General features: G+C 46.6%; 1 protein-coding gene across 1 annotated transcript in view; it reads left to right on the top strand.

Moving 5' to 3' along the window:
• Positions 1–274: 274 nt before the first annotated feature.
• Positions 275–21945, top strand: part of ATP13A5 (ATPase 13A5) — a 72439-nt gene continuing 50768 nt past the window's right edge. Inside the window, exons 1-7 of the mRNA XM_067466143.1 lie at positions 275–459; positions 8926–9099; positions 9473–9613; positions 13477–13547; positions 13644–13724; positions 13895–13964; positions 20910–21044. Of these exons, the coding sequence (XP_067322244.1) occupies positions 391–459; positions 8926–9099; positions 9473–9613; positions 13477–13547; positions 13644–13724; positions 13895–13964; positions 20910–21044 (741 nt within the window). The 5' untranslated portion in view covers positions 275–390. The remainder of the gene's footprint in view (positions 460–8925; positions 9100–9472; positions 9614–13476; positions 13548–13643; positions 13725–13894; positions 13965–20909; positions 21045–21945) is intronic.

Below are 21945 nucleotides of genomic sequence, written 5' to 3'. Positions count from 1 at the left end.
GTCTTTGCATACTCACCTTTGGGGGCGGGGGGGGGGGACTGACATTTTGCTCAAGGGGTTTTGTGATCCTTTCCCCAGAGGTGCAAATCCCTCTCTTTGTGACCTGAAGCAGCCAGAATGTGGTGGTGATCCTGTTTGTTGCTTGTGATGCCAGTGAGAGAGAGGAAGGGAAAGGAGTCAAACCGAAGAAGGGCCTTACGTAAGAAAGAATACCTGAGAGCCGGGAGGCAGGAACAGGTTTCTCAGCCGTGGGTTTTGTGGAAAAGGCGTGTACTCCAGCTCTTAAAGGCAGCCGAACGCAGCAATGAGGGAGGTCACTACAGCCCTGAGTTCAGGACCATTGCAGATGTGGAGAGAGTCCTCTGGAGTGAGTGACAGCTGTCAGTCTGGATGGGAGGGAAGCCTTCCTCGCTGGATGGGCACCATGCCCTGCTTGGCAAAGGGACCGAGGAGGAGATGGTAAGCGGAGGTGGATCTCTGGCGTTGTCTTCCTTTCCAAGCACCTGCTTTGTTTGGTGTCTGCACTGAAGAGTTGGGCTCTCAAAGCAGATTCACTTGAAAGGGAGCTCCCACCTGCCAGCTCTGGGTCGGCAAATGGAAGGTCCTGCACTGGGGGAGGGAAACACTCCTGAAAGTTATGGGCCAGGATCATTGGCAACCCTTTGCTTTCTGCCTGCACCAGGTTGGCAGATGGGAGGCCATGCACTGGAGCATGGAAGTACCCCTAAAGTTTGTAGGCAAACTATGTAAATAACCCTTTGTTGTCTGCTGGTGCTGTTCAAGGGATTGGCAGCGTTGGATGAATGGTGATGGGCCTAGATATCTCTCCAAAAGGCTGAGCATAGAAGAGCTTGCATGGCCAGCCATTGAGGACCCTTGGATCACCTGTGTTGATGTTTGGCTGCACTGATGTTCTGCCTTAAGGAGCCACGAGACCTGTGGTGGGACTCAGGGATATGCTCAGCTTCCCTCGAAAGAAGAACCACAGTTGGGGACCTTGAGGGTAATGGCTTGGCGTGAGAGAAGGCACTGGTGATCAGGGGTCTGGAGAACAAGCCTTATGAGGAGCGGCTTAAGGAGCTGGGCATGTTTAGCCTGAAGAAGAGAAGGCTGAGAGGAGACATGATAGCCATGTATAAATATGTGAGAGGAAGCCACAGGGAGGAGGAGGAAGCAAGCTTGTTTTCTGCTTCATAGAATAGAATCCAAGAGTTTAAAGAGACCTCATGGGCCATCCAGTCCAACCCCATTCTGCCAAGAAGCTGGAATATTGCATTCAAATCACCCCTGACAGATGGCCATCCAGCCTCTGTTTAAAAGCTTCCAAAGAAGGAGCCTCCACCACACTCTGGGGCAGAGAGTTCCACTGCTGAATGGCTCTCACAGTCAGGAAGTCCTTCCTCATGTTCAGATGGAATCTCCTCTCTTGTAATTTGAAGCCATTGTTCCACTGCGTCCTAGTCTCCAGGGAAGCAGAAAACAAGCTTGCTCCCTCCTCCTCCCTGTGGCTTCCTTTCACATATTTATACATGGCTCTCATCCTTCTCTTCTTCAGGCTAAACATGCCCAGCTCCTTAAGCCGCTCCTCATAGGGCTTGTTCTCCAGACCCTTGATCATTTGAGTCGCCCTCCTCTGGAGACATTCCAGCTTGTCAATATCTCTCTTGAATTACTTCCCTGGAGACTAGGACGCAATGGAACAATGGCTTCAAATTACAAGAGAGGAGATTCCATCTGAACATGAGGAAGAACTTCCTGACTGTGAGAGCCGTTCAGCAGTGGAACTCTCTGCCCCAGAGTGTGGTGGAGGCTCCTTCTTTGGAGGCTTTGAAACAGAGGCTGGATGGCCATCTGTCAGGGGTGATTTGAATGCAATATTCCTGCTTCTTGGCAGAATGGGGTTGGACTGGATTGGACATGAGGTCTCTTCCAACTCTCTGATTCTTTGATTCTATGATTCTATGGCGCAATATGCTTCACAGAACACAACATGGCCAAGCAATCTTTATACAAGTTGGGTTTCTGGGGGTGGATCTACACCAGGCATGGGCAAACTTTGGCCCTCCAGAAGGTTTGGACTTCAACTACCACAATTCCTAACAGCTGGTAGGGTGTTAGGAAGTGTGAGAGCTGAAGTCCAAAACACCCAGAGGGATGAAGTTTGCTCATGTCTTATCTACATTGTAGCTTGAATGGAGTTTGACATCAGTTGAACTGCCGTGGCTCAATGCCACGGAGTCCTGGGAGTTGTAGTTTAGAGAGTCAGCAGCACTCTTGGGCAGAGAAGACTAAAGACCTTGTGCAACTCCCACAAATTCGATATCATTGACAACAACAGTACAGGGCTGTCAAACCACATTCATGCCACGGTGTAGACACACTTGAAGCCATTTTTGGCTATTTTGCAAGAGTAATTATTAGATACTTACTTTTCACAATTACTTTGCAGCTACTTTTTGTAGTTTTGTTGTTACTTTTCACAATTACTCTGCAGCTGCTTTTGTGTAGTTTTGTTGTTACTTTTCACAATTACTCTGCAGCTACTTTTTGTAGTTTTGTTGTTACTTTTCACAATTATTTTGCAGCTACCTTTTATAGTTTTGTGGTTACTTTTCACAATTACTCTGTAGCTACTTTTGTGTAGTTTTGTTGTTGCTTTTCACAATTACTCTTCAGCTACTTTTTTGTAGTTTTGTTGTTACTTTCACAATTATTCTGCAGCTACTTTTTTGTAGTTTTGTTGTTCCTTTTCACAATTACTCTGCAGCTGCTTTTGTGTAGTTTTGTTGTTACTTTTCACAATTACTTTGCAGCTACTTTTTGTAGTTTTGTTGTTGCTTTTCACAATTACTCTGCAGCTACTTTTGTGTAGTTTTGTTGTTACTTTTCACAATCACTCTGCAGCTACTTTTGTGTAGTTTTGTTGTTACTTTTAACGATTACTCTGCAGCTACTTTTTTGTATATTGTTGTTACTTTTCACAATTACTCTGCAGCTACTTTTTGTAGTTTTGTTGTTACTTTTCACAATTATTTTGCAGCTACCTTTTATAGTTTTGTGGTTACTTTTCACAATTACTCTGCAGCTACCTTTTGCAGTTTTGTTGTTACTTTCCACAATTGCTCTGCAGCTACTTTTTTGTAGTTTTGTTGTTATGTTTCACAATTAGTCTGCAGCTGCTTTTTTTGTAGTGTTGTTGTTACTTTCCACAATTACACTGCAGCTACTTTTGTGTAGTTTTGTTGTTCCTTTTCACAATTGCTCTGCAGCTACTTTTGTGTAGTTTTGTTGTTACTTTTCACAATTACTCTGCAGCTACTTTTGTGTAGTTTTGTTGTTACTTTTCACAATTACTCTGCAGCTACTTTTTTGGAGTTTTGTTACTACTTTTCACAATTACTCTGCAGCTACTTTTTGTAGTTTTGTTGTTACTTTTCACAATTACTCTGCAGCAACTTTTGTGTAGTTTTGTTGTTACTTTTCACAATTGCTCTGCAGCTACTTTTTGTAGTTTTGTTGTTGCTTTTCACAATTACTCTGCAGCTACTTTTGTGTAGTTTTGTTATGTTTCACAATTACTCTGCAGCTACTTTTTGTTGTTTTGTTGTTACTTTTCACAATTACTCTGCAGCTACTTTTGTGTAGTTTTGTTGTTACTTTTCACAATTACTCTGCAGCTACTTTTTTGTAGTTTTGTTGTTACTTTTCACAATTACTCTGCAGCTACTTTTTGTAGTTTTATTGTTACTTTTCACAATCTCATATGTTCTGCAGTTGATGGTGGTGGTGGAAGGGTTAATGTGAGTATTAGTTCTAGAGTGTTTGGTGATCTGTAAGTAAGAGTTCATGGGTGAAAGCAATTAAGGGTGGAGGTATGCAAGAGATGGGTTGCAGATGGGTGTTACTGGATTTAAGGAGCTAACCTTGAGACTCATGTTTGGGAGAAATGTATCTGTTGCATTTTGGTGGTGGATGCTGCTGGTTTTCCCCCCTGGTCTGTTGGAGTTTCGGTATTCTGACCTGTCTCCTGTAATCTTGGAACCCTGGAACCTTGAACCTTTGGACTGGCTTTTGACTACGGTATAGACTCTTGATCCCTGGACTCTGTTATTGAACTCTCAGTGTTTGACCACTGGACTGGACCCTTTTGACTACGAAGTTATTTTTGCTACCAGTTTTTGTTTATTCTGTAGCGGAGTGCTATCTTTATGTTTTAAAGCAGCCAGCAAGTAAGTGCTATTTGATAAAACTGGGAGTTTGATTCATCTCTACCTAAATAAGGTAGAGCCCTGGCAACGTGACACACAATTACTCTGCAGCTACTTTTTTTGTAGTTTTGTAGTTTAGAGAGAGACCAGCACTCTTGGACATCAAAACCTGGATGGCACAGTCTTCTGGACTGTGATGCCAAACACATTCTCTTCCTGCTCGTCCTTCCAAGCTCTGGATTAGCGTTATGCTGCTCTTCGCCTTTGGCTACACCTCCGCAAGAATAGAAGTCTAACTGGTTCTTTGGCAGGTTGATCCCTTTTTTCTTCTTCCTTAAGTCTTAGAAAAATAAGTCACTCATCCTGATCAAAATCAATGTCATAATAAAGGAATTAAGGAAGATTAAGGAAGATGACCTATACATTTGTTTATATATATATGCACGGCATGATCTTCTCCACCGTATTAAATAGATGGCTTGAGATATTCGCAACCAGACTTTAGAGATGATGCATTTTCTCAGGTTGGCACAAATCTAGAAAATCTAGAATAGATATGTTATGGATTTCGAAGAATATGGCTAACCTAGTAGAGAGTATTGACTTTTCAGATGGAGAATGAATGAAGATACAAATTGGGAGGGATAGTGGATACCCCTGAGGACAGGATCAGGAACACAGATGTGGTGAAGTGTAAATTTTTAACTTGCAGTGATGTATAATTATAGATGTTATGTATAATTATAGACAGATGTTTAAAGGATAAGTATTGAAAGTTGCATAACCAAGGGAGATGGCAGCCAGCTCAGCTTATGTTGAGCTGGGTTACCATGGAAACAGGGGCGGAGCCAACTGCCACTTGGCAAAGCAGCCATTTTAAACAGTTAGTCTGTAGTCGGAGAGCTACAGGAGAGGACTGATTCTCTAGGAGGGGAATCAGGGAAATAGTCTTCAGTCTGTGAACTGTAGGAGAGGCTGGTCCTGTTGAGCAGAGAGAACCAGAAAGGATCTGTAGTTTAAAAACTACAGGGAAAGGACTGATTCTACTGTAGTAAGAATCAGGGAGGTTTGGGCTTTTAGCCTGAGTAGTTTAAATAAGTCGAGTTGGCTTATTTATATTAATAGTTAGTGTTGAGAGAGAGGGTGAGAGAAACCTAGTGTAACTGAAGTAATCTATTAAATAAAGAAACACAGTTTGAAGAAAAATAAGTTTGAAACCTGTTTAGTGGAAGGAAGAGTCCTTTCCAGAGTTGTTTAAGAAAAGTTATAAATGTAACCTTTGAAGATATGTGCCTCTAAGAGTAGGAAACATTGAATCCATCCTGCTTCTTCTACTATTCAATAAACTTGTTACTATTTTTCCTAAAGCCTTCTCCCTGTTACATTTCCTTCCCAAATTAACTCATGCTACACAGAAGAAAAACCAAATCAATATTATTAGCTATCAATTAAATAAACCCTCACAAAGTGGTGGCTCCTTTACAGACGTTTACAAATTGGTGACAGTAATTTTATGCTTCCTCACACAGAGTAGAGAGCTGATTGGCTGAAACTAAGAAAAGGAACTGTCTCAGCTGAACTGTTTAAAATCTTAAAAGATGATGCTGTCAAGGTGATGCATGCCATTTGCCAGCAAATATGGAAAACACAAGAATGGCCATCAGACTGGAAAAAATCCACTTATATCCCCATACCAAAAAAGGGAAATGCGAAAGACTGCTCAAACTTCCGTACAGTGGCCCTTATTTCTCATGCCAGTAAGGTAATGCTCAAGATCCTGCAAGGAAGACTCCAGCAATACATGGAGCGAGAGTTGCCAGATGTTCAAGCTGGGTTTAGAAAAGGCAGAGGAACCAGAGACCAGATTGCCAATATCCGCTGGATAATGGAGAAAGGCAGGGAGTTTCAGAAAAACATCTACTTCTGCTTCATTGACTATTCTAAAGCCTTTGACTGTGTGGATCATAATAAATTGTGGCAAGTTCTTGGTGGGATGGGCATCCCAAGCCCCCTTCCCTCTCTCCTGAGGAATCTGTACAAGGACCAAGGAGCCACAGTCAGAACTGACCACGGAACAACAGACTGGTTCAAGATTGGGAAAGGCGTCCGGCAAGCCTCATCCTCTCACCCAACCTTTTTAACCTGTATGCAGAACACATCATGCGATGTGCGGGGCTGGATGAATGCAAAGCTGGGGTGAAAATTGCTGGAAGAAACATTAACAACCTCAGATATGCAGATGACACCACTCTGATGGCCGAAAGCGAGGAGGAGCTGAGGAGCCTTCTAATCAAGGTGAAAGAAGAAAGCGCAAAAGCCGGGTTGCAGCTCAACGTCAAAAAAACCAAGATTATGGCAACAAGAATGATTGACAACTGGAAAATAGAGGGAGAAACCGTGGAGGCCGTGACAGACTTTGTATTTCTAGGTGCAAAGATTACTGCAGATGCAGACTGTGGCCAGGAAATCAGAAGACGCTTCCTTCTTGGGAGGAGAGCAATGTCCAGTCTCGATAAAATAGTGACGAGTAGAGACATCAGACTGGCAACAAAGATCCATTGCCTAGTCAAAGCCATGGTCTTCCCTGTAGTCACCTACGGATGTGAGAGCTGGACCTTCGGGAAGGCTGAGCGGAGGAAGATCGATGCTTTTGAGCTGTGGTGTTGGAGGAAAGTGCTGAGAGTGCCTTGGACTGCGAGAAGATCCAACCAGTCCATCCTCCAGGAAATAAAACCCGACTGCTCACTGGAGGGAAAGATACTAGAGACAAAGTTGAAGTATTTTGGCCACATCATGAGGAGACAGGAAAGCCTGGAGAAGACAATTATGCTGGGGAAAGTGGAAGGCAAAAGGAAGAGGGGCCGACCAAAGGCAAGATGGATGGATGGCATCCTTGAAGTGACTGGACTGACCTTGAGGGAGCTGGGGGTGGTAACGGCTGACAGGGAGCTCTGGCGTAGGCTGGTCCATGAGGTCACGAAGAGTCGGAGACGACTGAACGAATGAACAACAACAACAAAGAAAAGGAACTCCAACACGGGGTGAGATGTACAGTACTACCTTGAGGCCATGAAAATGACTTGCACAGACATAGGATGGGGGACAACTGGCTTGGAAACAGTTCATGGGAAAGGGATCTAGGAGTCTTAGTGGACCCCAAGCTGAACAAGAGTCAACACTGTGATGTAGCATCTTAAAAGACCAATGTAGTCCTAGGTTGCATTCACAGCAGTACAGTGTCCCGATCAAGGGAGTCATAATCCCTCTCTCTTCTGCATTGGTCAGACCTCCTCACCTGGAAGGTCCCTGTGTCCACTTCTGGGCACCAAGACTCAAGAAGGAGGTGGACAAGATGGAAAGTGACCACAGAAGGGCGACCAAAATGGCCAAGGGTCTGGAAACCATGAATCCCTCTGAGGAGCATCTTAGGAACCTGAGGATGTTTAGCTTGGAGAAGAGATGACTGAGAGAAGGGGACATGATGAAAAAGAACAGAGAGTAGTAGTAGGACTTCCTCCTTCTCCTCCTGAGGTGGCAGGCAGATAAAGTAAACAACAACCAGGAGACAGGTGTTTTAAAAGACTCTTCCTCAGTCCCCTTCCTCCTCTTAGCTGGTTTGGGAGGGGGAGAGTAGTGGGAAGAGTTCCTCCTTCTCCTCCTGAGGTGGCAGGCAGATGTAGTAAGCAACAGCCAGGAGACAGGTGTTTTTAAAGACTCTTCCTCAGTCCCCTTCCTCCTCTTAGCTGGCTGGGGGGGGGGGGAGAAGCAGCAGGATTTCCTCCTTCTCCTCCTGAGGTGGCAGGCAGATGTAGTAACAGTCAGGAGACAGGTGTTTTTAAAGTCTCTTCCTCAGTCCCCTTCCTCCTCTTAGCTGGCTTGGGGGCGGGGGTGGGAGTGGAACACCTCAGGGGTGGAACACCTCAGCAAGCAAGAGTCCAAAAGTGGCAGGCTCAAACCCAGCACCTCAATCCGTGGGTGATGCCAGATGAGAGACTCCCTCCTGGGCACACAGAAGACTGGGCGACTTGGAAGGCACTGACAGACTGCGCTCTGGCACCACGAGATGCAGAGCCAATCTTAAGAAATGGGGCCACAAAGTGGAATCCACGACATGCGAGTGGGGAGAAGAGCAAACCACTGACCACCTGCTGCAATGCAACCTGAGCCCTGCCACATGCACAATTGTGGACCTTCTTATAGTAACACCAGAGGCACTCCAAGTGGCCAGATAGTGGTCAAAGGACACTTAATCAACTACCAAGCTTGCAAACTTCGTGCTTTGTATGTTTGTTAAAAATGCTATACAACTGTTTGGTTTGCTCCTCACACTATTATTATTATTATTATTATTATTATTATTATTATTATTATTGTATTGTTTATGCTTGTGCTTTTGGGCAGGAGCCCACATGCATTGATTTTTGGCCAAGAATGCATTACAACCCCTCTGTCCTTTGTCTTCACTTCCTCGTAAGTCTTTAATCTGGAATGTTGGTTCTTAATTTTGTTTAGCAACGCTTGCCAGGCAGCGTCTCTCATTTCATTGCAGTCTAAATTCCATATCAGAGGATTTTAATCAGGTGCTAGTTGGTTATCTGTCAGGAGGTCTTAGATGGTGTCTTCCTGCCTGGTTGAAGGGGGTTGAACTGGATGGCCCCTGGGGGTCCCAATTCTATGATGCTCTGATTCTATGAATTGACTTTTTTCTCCCTCTTAGGAAATATTTGGCTACAGGACCCAAGTCTTCCGGAGGGTCCTTTGCGTTGCTGGCTACCTCTTCTCCTGCGGAGTCCTTCTGCTCCTCTTCTATTGGAAGCCGGAGTGGGATGTCTGGGCCAACTGCATTCCCTGCAACCTGGAGGAGGCCGATATTGTGCTCTTACGGGCAACAGTAAGTCCCTTTGATTTGCCACTGGGATACATTTGTATATATGGATGTTGTAGCTCAGTGGTTCTCCTCCATGTTGGTGTCCACCTCCACTAAGGAGGGTTCCCATCCCTTGTGAAGTCTTAGCAATGTGTCCACGTTTCCTGGAAGCTGCATGTTGTTGTTCACTCGTTCAGTCGTCTCCAACTCTTCGTGACCTCATGAACCAGCCAACGCCAGAGCTCCCTGTCGGCTGTCACCACCCCCAGCTCCTTCAAGGTCATGCACTGCATGCACGACCCCTAATCTATCATTCCTGCTCTAGCAAGAGTGTGATGCTTTGCAAAGGCTTCCCTCCAAGAGAATCCACCCCTTCTTTCTATCTTTCTCCCCTGAGGATGAATTCCAGAGATACAAGAGGAAGAAGGTGATCTCCCTCGAGCTGCAGCATCTTCTGGACACTGAGAAACCGGATCAGCTCTTCAGTGCAGACCAGGAATCTGTCATCAACAGAGCCATCGCCAGGACTGGATGCAAAGTAAGTGTTTCTTGCAATCAAAGAGTTAACCTAGATGATGGGCTGAAGATGTTGCTTCCTACTCTCCAGTCAAGGGATCCTGCCTCTGAAAATGCTTGAATGCTGGATCATGCTTGCATCTGTAGGAACAGTATCCATGGTTCCATTCATCTACAAATGACAAAATATGGCATCTCTAGGCACTTTCTAGGTCAGTGTTTCTCAACCTGGGGGTCGGGACCCCTGGAGGGGTCACGAGGGGGTGTCAGAGGGGTCACCAAAGACCATCAGAAAACAGTATTTTCTGTTGGTCATGGGGGTTCTGTGTGGGAAGTTTGGACCAATTCAAGCATTGGTAGGGTTCAGAATGCTCTTTGATGGTAGGCGAACTATAAATCCCAGCAACTACAACTCCCAAATGCCAAGGTCTGTTTTCCCCAAACCCCATCAGTGTTCTCATTTGGGCATATTGAGAATTCATGCCAAGTTTGGTCCAGATCTATCATTGTTCGAGTCTACAGTGCTCTCTGGATGTAGGTGAACTACAACTCCAGAACTCAAGGTCAATGCCCACCAAACACTTCCAGTATTTTCTGTTGGTCATGGGAGTTCTGTGTGCCAACTTTGGTTCAATTCCATCATTAGGGGAGTTCAGAATGCTCTTTGATTGTAGGTGAACTATAAATCCCAGCAACTACAACTCCCATGGGATAAAATCAACCCCCCCCCCCCCACCAACCCCACCAGTATTCAAATATGGACATATTGGGTATTTGTGCCAAATTTGGTCCAGTGAATAAATGTACATCCTGCATACCAGATATTTACATTACGTTTCACAACAGCAGCAAAATGAGAGTTATGAAGTAGCAACAAAAAATAATTTTATGGTTGGGGGGTCACCATAGCACAAGGAAGTGTATTAAGGGGTCGTGGCATTAGGAAGGTTGAGAACCACTGTTCTAGTTCCGGCAGTCTAACTCTAAGGTCTTCTTGGACCAGAAGTCATTTTGACGGGGTTTGCTTTCGTAATGGCTCTCAGTATCCATGCAAAGTCTTGCTGTAGGGTGGGAATGGACAATCCACCCTATTGTATCTCCCCCCAAGAGAAACAGTTGGAATGAGCCCTGAATCTGAGCAAGAAGGCAAACACAAAAGAGAGTATCTTTGACCAAAAGGACTACCAAGCCCAGCCTTGCCTTCAGTCTTACCTTCTCACAATCTTGGCCCAACCCTCAGTATTTTATAGGGTGCATGAACAATATCTAATGCATGTGATGTCCGTGCAACTGTCAGTGGCATCCACCACACAGCTTGGCACTATAAAGTCTTTTTGTCCATATCATAGAACCATAGAATCAAAAAGTTGGAAGAGACCTCCTGGGCCATCCAGTCCAACCCCATTCTGCCAGGAAGCAGGAAAATTGCATTCAAATCACCCCTGACAGATGGCCATCCAGCCTCTGTTTCAAAGCTTCCAAAGAAGGAGCCTCCACCACACTCCAGGGCAGAGAGTTCCACTGCTGAACGGCTCTCACAGTCAGGAAGTTCTTCCTCATGTTCAGATGGAATCTCCTCTCTTATAGTTTGAAGCCATTGTTCCATTGCGTCGTAGTCTCCAGGGAAGCAGAAAACAAGCTTGCTCCCTCCTCCCTGTGGCTTCTTCTCACATATTTATACATGGCTATCATATCTCCTCTCAGCCTTCTCTTCTTCAGGCTAAACATGCCCAGCTCCTTAAGCCGCTCCTCATAGGGTTTGTTCTCCAGACCCTTGATCATTTGAGTCGCCCTCCTCTGGACACATTCCAGCTTGTCAACATCTCTCTTGAACTGTGGTGCCCAGAATAGGACACAGTGTGATTCCAGGTACGGTCTGACCAAGGCAGAACAGAGCATGGGGAGCAGGACTTCCCTGGATCTAGACACTAGGCTCCTGTCGATGCAGGCCAAAATCCCATTGGCTTTTTTTGCCACCACATCACATTTTTGGCTCATGTTTAACTTGTTGTCCACGAGGACTCCAAGATCTTTTTCATACGTCCTGCTCTCGAGCCAGGCCTTGTCTCCCATTCTGTCTCTTTGCATTTCATTTTTCCTGCCAAAGTGGAGTCTCTTGCATTTGTCCCCGCTGAACTTCATTTTGTTAGTTTTTGCCATTCATCTCTCTAATCTGTCAAGATCATTTTGAATTCTGCTCCTGTCCTCTGGAGTATTGGCTATCCAGAGGACAGGAGCAGAATCCTCGACAAACAAGGCTCCCTTTGATGTACTGCCTTTAAAGAGTCCCAAACATCTTTAGCTGTGTTTTTACCTCTCACATGGATCAGTTGAGGACCTTCTAAACACAGGATGATTGTTGATTTAATTTTCTGGACTTTCTCAGCATCTTGCTCAGTCCTAAGAATGGTATTCTGCAGCCCTTCCCTGGCTAGCAGGTTCTTCATAAACACACGCCACTGGGAGTAGCTGGTGCCATTCAGCTTCTCCATCACGCTCAGGGGATTTAAACCAGCCATCTCTCTCTGCTCTCCTCAGCCCACACAGAGCCCACTGGTGAAGCGTGCTGAGCCCATAACCTAATGTCAGTGACATCTGCCGCACAGCAAGGCAAGAAACACGATAATCACAGCAACCTTTAGGCTATAAACTATTTTATTTACAGCTATCAACAGTAGCACACTAAGCACATCGTAAATCTGCTTCTTTTCTGTCCGGTAGCTATATCACGAACACACTGTTATCAGTACTAGTTCACACCTCCTGCATTCCAGAGTGACGTATGATGTACGACAGAGGACGCTGCCTCCATTGTTCTATATACTTAGATTTATGACCTCTCTAGGAATGCCGTTCCCTTCATGGTACAGTTAACTCTTTCTACATTACCCATTTCAAAACAGCTCCAAGAGCAACCAGCACAGAATGTGTTCATTTGCTTGTTTAAATGGATCTCTCTCAGGCTCTGGCCATCTGTCAGGGTTGATTTGAATGCAATATTCCTGCTTCTTGGCAGAATGGGGTTGGACTGGATGGCCCATGAGGTCTCTTCCAACTCTTTGATGCTATGATTCTATGATTCTGTGTGTAGCCATGACTTTGGCTGGTTGACCTGGGAACATGGAACCATGGAATTGTAGTGTTGGAAGGGGCCTCAAGGGCCATCCAGTCCAACCCCCTCTAGCCACAAAGAACGATACAATTTTGCATCAATCTTCCATCAATGATAGCCATGTATAAATATGTGAGAGGAAGCCACAGGGAGGAGGGAGCAAGCTTGTTTTCTGCTTCCTTGGAGACTAGGACGCAATGGAACAATGGCTTCAAACTACAAGAGAGGAGATTCCATCTGAACATGAGGAAGAACTTCCTGACTGTGAGAGCCGTTCAGCAGTGGAACTCTCTGCCCCGGAGTGTGGTGGAGGCTCCTTCTTTGGAAGCTTTTAAACAGAGGCTGGATGGCCATCTGTCAGGGGTGCTTTGAATGCAATATTCCTGCTTCTTGGCAGAATGGGGTTGGACTGGATGGCCCATGAGGTCTCTTCCAACTCTTTGATTCTATGATTCTATGATTCTATGATTCTATGATTCTATGATTCTATGATTCTATGATTCAATGCTATAGTATCTGGGAAGTTGTAGCCTGCATTTTAGAAAAGACTCAAGACCTTGTGAAACCACAACTCCTAGGATTTCATAGCATTGAGCCATGGAAGTTAAAGTGATATCAATCTGCTTTCATTCTACAGCTTAGATGCACCCCGGGAACCAGCCTCCACGAAGGATTACCTGAGGGTAGCACTGGCTATGGTGTCAAACTGCATTAATTTGACAGTGTAGGTACACCTTTAGTTGTTCCTAATGCCTTTGCAATGGGTCTTGCAGGTGAGATACGTCCAGGTGCAAAAAATCCGCTACGTCTGGGATGTTCCTGGAAAAGCCTTCGTCAGAGTTGGGTGAGTTCTTCCTGCTCTTTGGCAGGAAAACAGATAAAAGGAAAGCTATCTGGAATATTGCTTCACTTCTCTGTGTGGTATTTCCCCCTTTCCCAGTTCACTTGAGGACAGCAACACTTGCTATCAGATACACCAGAAATTCAGAGATGGACTGACCAAGAGGCAGCGAGATCTCAGGTGTGTTGCTCAGGACACTCACTTGGCTTTCTGACATTCTACAGTTGCAAAATTGGAACTTCCAAAGTGACCCCTTGCTTGTTGTGAGGAATCATGAGGTCCATTCCTGTTCTGTTGTCCCTTTTCCAAGGAGTGTAATGGTTTCTCTTCTGTCCTTCTTTCATACGTAGGGAATTGGTGTGTGGACCCAACGCCATCGAAATAGAAATCCGGCCAATCTGGAAACTGCTTTTCAAAGAGGTAACTGAAAGGTATCATTCTAGTCTCTATGGATTGCTTTTATAGAACTCCAATATGCTTATGACAACGTCATCTGTGCGCATTCAGAAGAAGACCTTCAGGTCACTCTAAACACATTTGCAGAAGCATATGAGAAGCTTGGCCTGTCACTGAACATCAAGAAAACCAAAGTGCTCTTCCAACAGTCACCGGCCAATCCCTCTCCAATGCCAGAAATACAGTTTAATGGTGTAATGTTAGAAAATGTGGACCATTTCCATTCCCTTGGCAGACACCTCTCCACCAAAGTCAACATTGACACTGAAATTCAACACTGCCTGAGCTCTGCGAGTGCAGCATTCTTCCGAATTAAGCAGAGAGTGTTTGAGGACCGGGACATCTGTGGGGAGACCAAGGATGTCCCGGTCCTTCCAACCCTGCTGTTGTCCAACCCTGCTATTGTCCTCCCAGCCCTGCTATATGCTTGCAAGACGTGGACTGTCTACAGATGTCAACATTGACACTGAAATACAACACTGCCTGAGCTCTGCGAGTGCAGCATTCTTCCGAATGAAGCAGAGAGTGTTCCAGGACCGGGACATCTGTGGGGAGACAAAAGATGTCCCGGTCCTCCCAACCCTGCTGTTGTCCTCCCAGCCCTGCTATATGCTTGCAAGACGTGGACTGTCTACAGACATCAACATTGACACTGAAATTCAACACCGCCTGAGCTCTGTGAGTGCAGCATTCTTCCGAATGAAGCAGAGAGTGTTCCAGGACCGGGACATCTGTGGGGAGACCAAGGATGCCCCAGTCCTTCCAACCCTGCTATTGTCCTCCCAGCCCTGCTATATGCTTGCAAGACGTCGACTGTCTACAGACGTCAACATTGACACTAAAATACAACACCGCATGAGCTCTGTGAGTGCAGCATTCTTCCGAATGAAGCAGAGAGTGTTTCAGGACCGGGACATCCATAGGGAGACCAAGGGGCTTGCTTATAAAGCCATTGTCCTCCCAACCCTGCTATACACCTGCGAGACGTGGACTGTCTACAGATGTCACATGCAACTCCTGGAACGATTCCATCAGCGCTGCCTCTGAAAAATCCTGCAAATCTCTTGGGAAGACAGGCGGACAAATGTCAGCGTGCTGGAAGAAGCAAAGACCACCAGCATTGAAGCAATGGTCCTCTGCCATCAACTCCGCTGGACCATTGTCCGGATGCCCGACCACCGTCTCCCAAAGCAGTTGCTCTATTCCAAACTCAAGAACGGAAAACGGAATGTTGGTGGGAAGGAAAAGAGATTGAGAGATGGGCTCAAAGCCAACCTTAAAATCTGTGGCATAGACACTGAGAACTGGGAAGCCCTGGCCCTTGAGTGCTCCAGCTGGAGGTCAGCTGTGACCAGCAGTGTTTGAAGAGGCACAAATATGGAGGGCGAAAGAGAGAAATGTGCCAAGACGAAGGTGCATCAAGCCAACCCCAACCGAGACTGCCTTCCACCTGGAAACCAATGCCCTCACTGCGGGAGAACCTACATGTCAAGAATAGGGTCCACAGTCATATACGGACCCACCGCCAGGACACCGATCTTGGAACACAATCCTACTCGGACAACGAGGAATCTCCTAAGTAAGTAAGGATTGTTTTTCCAAAAGGTACCCAAGAATTTTCAACTGGTGGTTCCAGCACTTTTTGTAGAATGCATTGGGGTCATGCTGGTGCAGAGCATGGACTGAAAACCGGGCTGGGCCTTTGATCTCGAGAGCTGGCGTTTGGTGCGCCTTTCATTGTGGCCAGCCGTTGGAACGGGAACAACGGCTTACCTTGCAAATCTGATAGCAGAAGCCAGTGTCTCTGAGGCTGTCTGATTGTGGGGGCGACAACGGGTTCATTAAAGGAATTGTGCATTAACAGAAGAAGCCAGGAGATGCCAGGCATTCCAGCGGGCACTGCGTGTTCTCATTCTGACAATGGACAGATCAGTCTCCAACCCACATTCACTTTTGCCAATCCAAACCAAGCTGAAAATAAACAATGCATTGTGGCGCCACTGCTATGGTCTACTTAGGCAATCCCTCGTTGTCCGAGTGGGATAATCCTCCAGGGTGGGTCCATAGGTGACTATGGAACCCTATTCTTGACCTGCATGTTCTCCCGCAGTGAGGGCATTGGTTTCAAAATGGAAGGCGGTCCTGTTCAGGGTTGGCTTAACACGCCTTCTTCCTCTTGGCACATTTCTCTCTTTCGCCCTCCATTCGTGCCTCTTCAAATTCTGCAGCACTGCTGGTCACAGCTGACCTCCAGCTGGAGTGCTCAAGGGCCAGGGCTTCCCAGTTCTCAGTGTCCATGCCAGAATTTTTAAGGTTGGCTTTGAACCCATCCTTCAATCTCTTTTCCTGTCCACCAACATTCTGTTTTCCATTCTTGAGTTCAGAGTAGAGCAACTGCTTTGGGAGACGGTGGTTGGGCATCCGGACAATGTGGCCGATCCAGCGGAGTTGATGGCGGAGGAGCATCACTTCAATGCTGGTGGCCTTTGCTTCTTCCAGCATGCTGACATTTGTCCGCCTGTCTTCCCAAGAGATTTGCAGGATTTTCCGAGCCAGCGCTGATGAAATCGTTCCAGGAGTTGCATGTAATGTCTGTAGACAGTCCACGTTCACAGGTGTATAGCAGGGTTGGGAGGACAATAGCTTTATAAACAAGCACCTTGGTATCCCTATGGATGTCCCGGTCCTCAAACACTCTCCGCTTCATTCGGAAAAATGCTGCGCTCGCAGAGCTCAGGCAGTGTTGTATTTTGGTGTCAATGTTGACTTTTGTGGAGAGGTGGCTGCCAAGGTAGTGGAAATGGTCGACAATTTCTAACGTTACACCATTAAGCTGTATTTCTGGCATTGGAGAGGGGATGGCTGGTGACTGCTGGAAGAGCAATTTGGTTTTCTCGATGTTCAATGAGAGGCCGAGCTTCTTGTATGCTTCTGCGAAGGTGTTTAGAGTGGCTTGTAGATCTTCTGAATGCGCACAGAGGACGTTGTCATCAGCATACTGGAGTTCTATAACAGTTGTTGTAACCTTGTTTTTGGCTTTCGGTTTACTGAGGTTAAATAGCTTGCCATCTGTCTGATAGATGATTTCCACCCAGGTGGGAAGCTTCCCATCAAGAAGATGAAGTATCATAGTGCTGAAGATGGAGCATAAGATTGGGGCAATAACACATCATTCCTGTTGGAGACCTGATTCCACCTTAAATGGGTCACTTTGGGAGCCATTGCTGTCCAAAACTGTTGCCATCATGTCATCATGGAGGAGCCACAGGATGTTTTCTTTAACACACACACACACAGACACACACACAGACACACACACACTTCATCCTGTTACAACTTTTAGCCCTCTACCAGGCAAGAACACCCCATCCAACCCCACTCCCAACAGATGACCCCCAGTGGGATATCCTTTCAGATATTGAAACTAGACTCCTCTTGATACAGTCTAGAATCCTAGAATCCTAGAATCCAAGAGTTGGAAGAGACCTCCTGGGCCATCATCCAGTCCAACTCCATGCTGCCAAGAAGCAGGAATATTGCATTCAAATCACCCCTGACAGATGGCCATCCAACCTCTGTTTCAAAGCTTCCAAAGAAGGAGACTCCACCACACTCCGGGGCAGAGAGTTCCACTGCTGAACGGCTCTCACAGTCAGGAAGTTCTTCCTCATGTTCAGATGGAATCTCCTCTCTTGTAGTTTGAAGCCATTGCTCCATTGCGTCCTAGTCTCCAGGGAAGCAGAAAGGAAGCTTGCTCCCTCCTCCTCCCTGTGGCTTCCTCTCACTTATTTATACATGGCCCTCATCATGTCTCCTCTCAGCCTTCTCTTCTTCAGGCTAAACATGCCCGGCTCCTTAAGCCGCTCCTCATAGGGCTTGTTCTCCAGACCCTTGATCTGCTCCCTCCTCCCTGAGGCTTCCTCTCACATATTTATACATGGCTCTCATCATGTCTCCTCTCATCCTTCTCTTCTTCAGGCTAAACATGCCCGGCTCCTTAAGCTGCTCCTCATAGGGCTTGTTCTCTAGACCCTTGATCTGCTCCCTCCTCCCTGAGGCTTCCTCTCACATATTTATACATGGCTCTCATCATATCTCCTCTCCGCCTTCTCTTCTTCAGGCTAAACATGCCCAGCTCCTTAAGCCGCTCCTCATAGGGCTTGTTCTCCAGACCCTTGATCATTTGAGTCGCCCTCCTCTGGACACATTCCAGCTTAGAGTCAATATCTCTCTTCAATTGCGGTGTGCCCAGAATTGGACACAATATTCCAGGTGTAGATTTGCATTGGCCTTTGTAGCTGTTGCCTCACACTCTTGGCTTATGTTCAGCTTGTGGTCTCTGAAGACTCCTGGATCCTTTTCACACGGAGCGTTTCCAAGCCAGGTGCCACCCCGCCTAGATCGGTGCATTTCATTTCTCCCTGTTGAGAAATCCATTGCGTTAGTTTTGGCCCATCAGCTCTCTAATCTGTTAAGGTCATATTGGATCCTGATCGTATCTCTTCTGGGGCCATTAGCCATCCTTTTCCATTTGGTCCTACCTCCAAATGTCCTCAGCATGCCTTCTATTCCATTGTCCAAGTCAAAGAGTCATCGAATCCTAGAGTTGGAAGAGACCTTGTGGACCATCCTGTCCAACCCCATTCTGCCAAGAGGCAGGGAAATCTCATTCAAAGCACCCCCAACAGATGGCCATGCAGTCTCTCTTTCAAAGCCTCCATAGAAGGAGCCCCCCATACCCGGGGCAGAGAGTTCCACTGCTAAACAACTCTCTCACACAGTTAGGAAGTTCTTCCCAATGTTCAGGTGGAATCTCCTCTTCTGTCATTTGAAGCCATGGTTCTATTGCGTCCTAGTCTCCAGGGCATCAGAAAACAAGCTTGCTTCCCCCTCCCTAGGACTTCTCATCACCTCTTGATCCCTGGCCCTCATCCTGTCTCCTCTCCACCTTCTCTTCTGCAGGTTAAACATGCCCAGCTCTTTAAGCCACTCCTCATAGGGCTTGTTCTTCAGTTCCTGGATTCTTTGAGCCCTCTTTCTCTGGATTCTTTGAGCCCTATTCCAGCTTAGGGTCAACATCTCTCTTCAAAGTCATGGATAAAGATGTTGAATAGCCCTGAAAGGTGCAGGACAGAAGCCTCTTTATGGCACCCAAAGAGCGACTTCTCACCAGGAGGAAGAGCGTTGGGTTCAAGCAGCACCTTTTTGAGGACCCTTCCCCTTTTGGCATGTGCTGGCTGTTTTTCTCTGTCATTTACAAGAAGAAGCAACAATGAAGAAGCTGAGTCTTGGAGCTCGCCAAAGAGAATCATAGAATCATAGAATCAAAGAGTTGGAAGAGACCTCATGGGCCATCCAGTCCAACCCCATTCTGCCAAGAAGCAGGAATATTGCATTCAAATAACCCCTGACAGATGGCCATCCAGGCTCTGCTTAAAAGCTTCCAAAGAAGGAGCCTCCACCACACTCCGGGGCAGAGAGTTCCACTGCTGAACGGCTCTCACAGTCAGGAAGTTCTTCCTAATGTTCAGATGGAATCTCCTCTCTTGTAGTTTGAAGCCATTGTTCCGCGTCCTAGTCTCCAAGGAAGCAGAAAACAAGCTCGCTCCCTCCTCCTCCCTGTGGCTTCCTCTTTTACATATTTATACATGGCTATCATATCTCCTCTCAGCCTTCTCTTCTTCAGGCTAAACATGCCCAGTTCCCTAAGCCGCTCCTCATAGGGCTTGTTCTCCAGACCCTTGATCATTTTAGTCGCCCTCCTCTGCACACATTCCAGCTTGTCAATATCTCTCTTGAATTGTGGTGCCCAGAATTGGACACCATATTCCAGGTAAAGTGGTCTAACCAAAGCAGAATAGAGCATGGGGAGCATGACTTCCTTAGATCTAGACACTATGCTCCTATTGATGCAGGCCAAAATCCCATTGGCTTTTTTTGCCGCCACATCACATTGTTGGCTCATGTTTAACTTGTTGTCCACGAGGACTCCAAGATCTTTTTCACACGTACTGCTCTCGAGCCAGGCATTGTCTCCCATTCTGTATCTTTGCATTCCGTTTTTTCTGCCAAAGTGGAGTATCTTGCATTTGTCACTGTTGAACTTCATTTTGTTAGTTTTGGCCCATCTCTCTAATCTGTCAAGATCGTTTTGAATCCTGCTCCTGTCCTCTGGAGTATTGGCTCTCCCTCCCAATTTGGTGTCGTCTGCAAACTTTATGATCCTGCCTTCTCGCCCTTCATCTAAGTCATTAATAAAGATGTTGAACAGGACCGGGCCCAGGACGGAACCCTGCTTGTGGCACTCCACTTGTCACTTCTTTCCAAGATGAAGAGGAAGCATTAGTGAGCACTCTCTGTGTTCGTCCACTTAACCAATTACAGATCCACTTCACCGTAGTTTTGCCTATCCCACATTGGACTAGTTTCCTTGCCAGAAGGTCATGGGGGACCATGGGGGGGGGGGGGGGTTAAACATGCCCAGCTCTTTAAGCCACTCCTCACAGGGCTTGTTCTTCAGTTCCTGGATTCTTTGAGCCCTCTTTCTCTGGATTCTTTGAGCCCTCTTCCAGCTTAGGGTCAACATCTCTCTTAACGGATAAAGATGTTGAATAGCCCTGAAAGGTGCAGGACAGAATCCTCTTTATGGCACCCAAAGAGCGACTTCTCGCCAGGAGGAAGAGTGTTGGGTTCAAGCAGCACCTTTTTGAGGACCCTTCCCCTTTTGGCATGTGCTGGCTGTTTTTCTCTGTCATTTACAAGAAGAACCAACAACGGAGAAACTGAGCCCTGGAGCTCGCCAAAGAGAGATACAAAGGAGATGGATTTTTTGGGGGTATTTGCTGTCTGCACCCCAGAAGCACCCTGGCGCATCGCTCTGACCCTGTGGCTCCTCTTCTCTCTTGACAGATCCTGAACCCCTTCTATGTGTTCCAAGCCTTCACGCTGACCCTCTGGCTGGCCCAAGGGTACCTTGAGTATTCCATCGCCATCATCATCCTGTCCATCATCTCCATTGGCCTCACCGTCTACGACCTGCGCCAGGTGAGTCTGATGCTTCTGTTGCCATGTTGTCCATGCATCCGGAAGAAGAGTGGCAGCACTTTTTGGCCCTTTGTTATGCTCTCAAGGCGTATCCACATTGTGGAAATAGTGCAGTTTGGGACCATTTTAACCTCCAGGGTACAAGAGAGCTGTAGTTTTACAAGGTCTTTAGCCTTCTTGGCTAAAGACCCAGAACTCCCAGGATTCCGAAGCATTGAGCCATGGCAAGTAAAGTGGTGCCAAAACTGCATCTGTTCTGCAACGGAGAAGCAATCTATAGTTTCTTAGGGTGGAAGTGCACTCAGTTTGACACCCCTTGCTATGGGATCCTGGGATTCGTAGATTCCCAAGATCTTTAGCCTTCTCTGGGTGCATCTACACTGTTGAATGGATGCAGCGTGGCTCCACTCGAACTGTCATAGTTCCATGCTAAGGATTTCTGGGATTTATAGTTTGGTGAGCCACCAGTGGAATGTGGTCAGAGGAAGAGGATGACTCAAAGGATCAAGGGTCTGGAGAACAAGCCCTATGAGGAGCGGCTTAAAGAGCTGGGCATATTTAGCCTGCAGAAGAGAAGGCTGAGAGGAGACATGGTAACGGCCAGGTTTCAATGTGTGAGGGGAAGTCATAGGAGGGAGCATAGGAGGGAGCAGGCTTCCTTTCTGCTGCCCTGGAGACTTGGACGCAATGGAGCAATGGCTTCAAAGTACAGGAAAGAACGGAGGTTCCACCTACACATGAGGAAGAACTTGAGAGAGATCTGTTCAGCAGAGGAACTCTCTCTCTGCCCCGGAGTGTGGTGGAGGCTCCTTCTTTGGAGGCTTTTAAGCAGAGGCTGGATGGCCATCTGTCGGGGGTGCTTTGAATGTGATTTTCCTGCTTCTTGGAAGAAAGGGATTGG

Source organism: Anolis sagrei, chromosome 3 (genome assembly GCF_037176765.1).
Source record: "Anolis sagrei isolate rAnoSag1 chromosome 3, rAnoSag1.mat, whole genome shotgun sequence".
Taxonomy (NCBI): Eukaryota; Metazoa; Chordata; class Lepidosauria; order Squamata; family Dactyloidae; genus Anolis; species Anolis sagrei.
The sequence above is the reverse complement of the archived record's forward strand: the minus strand, read 5'-3'. Positions and strand labels throughout refer to the sequence as shown.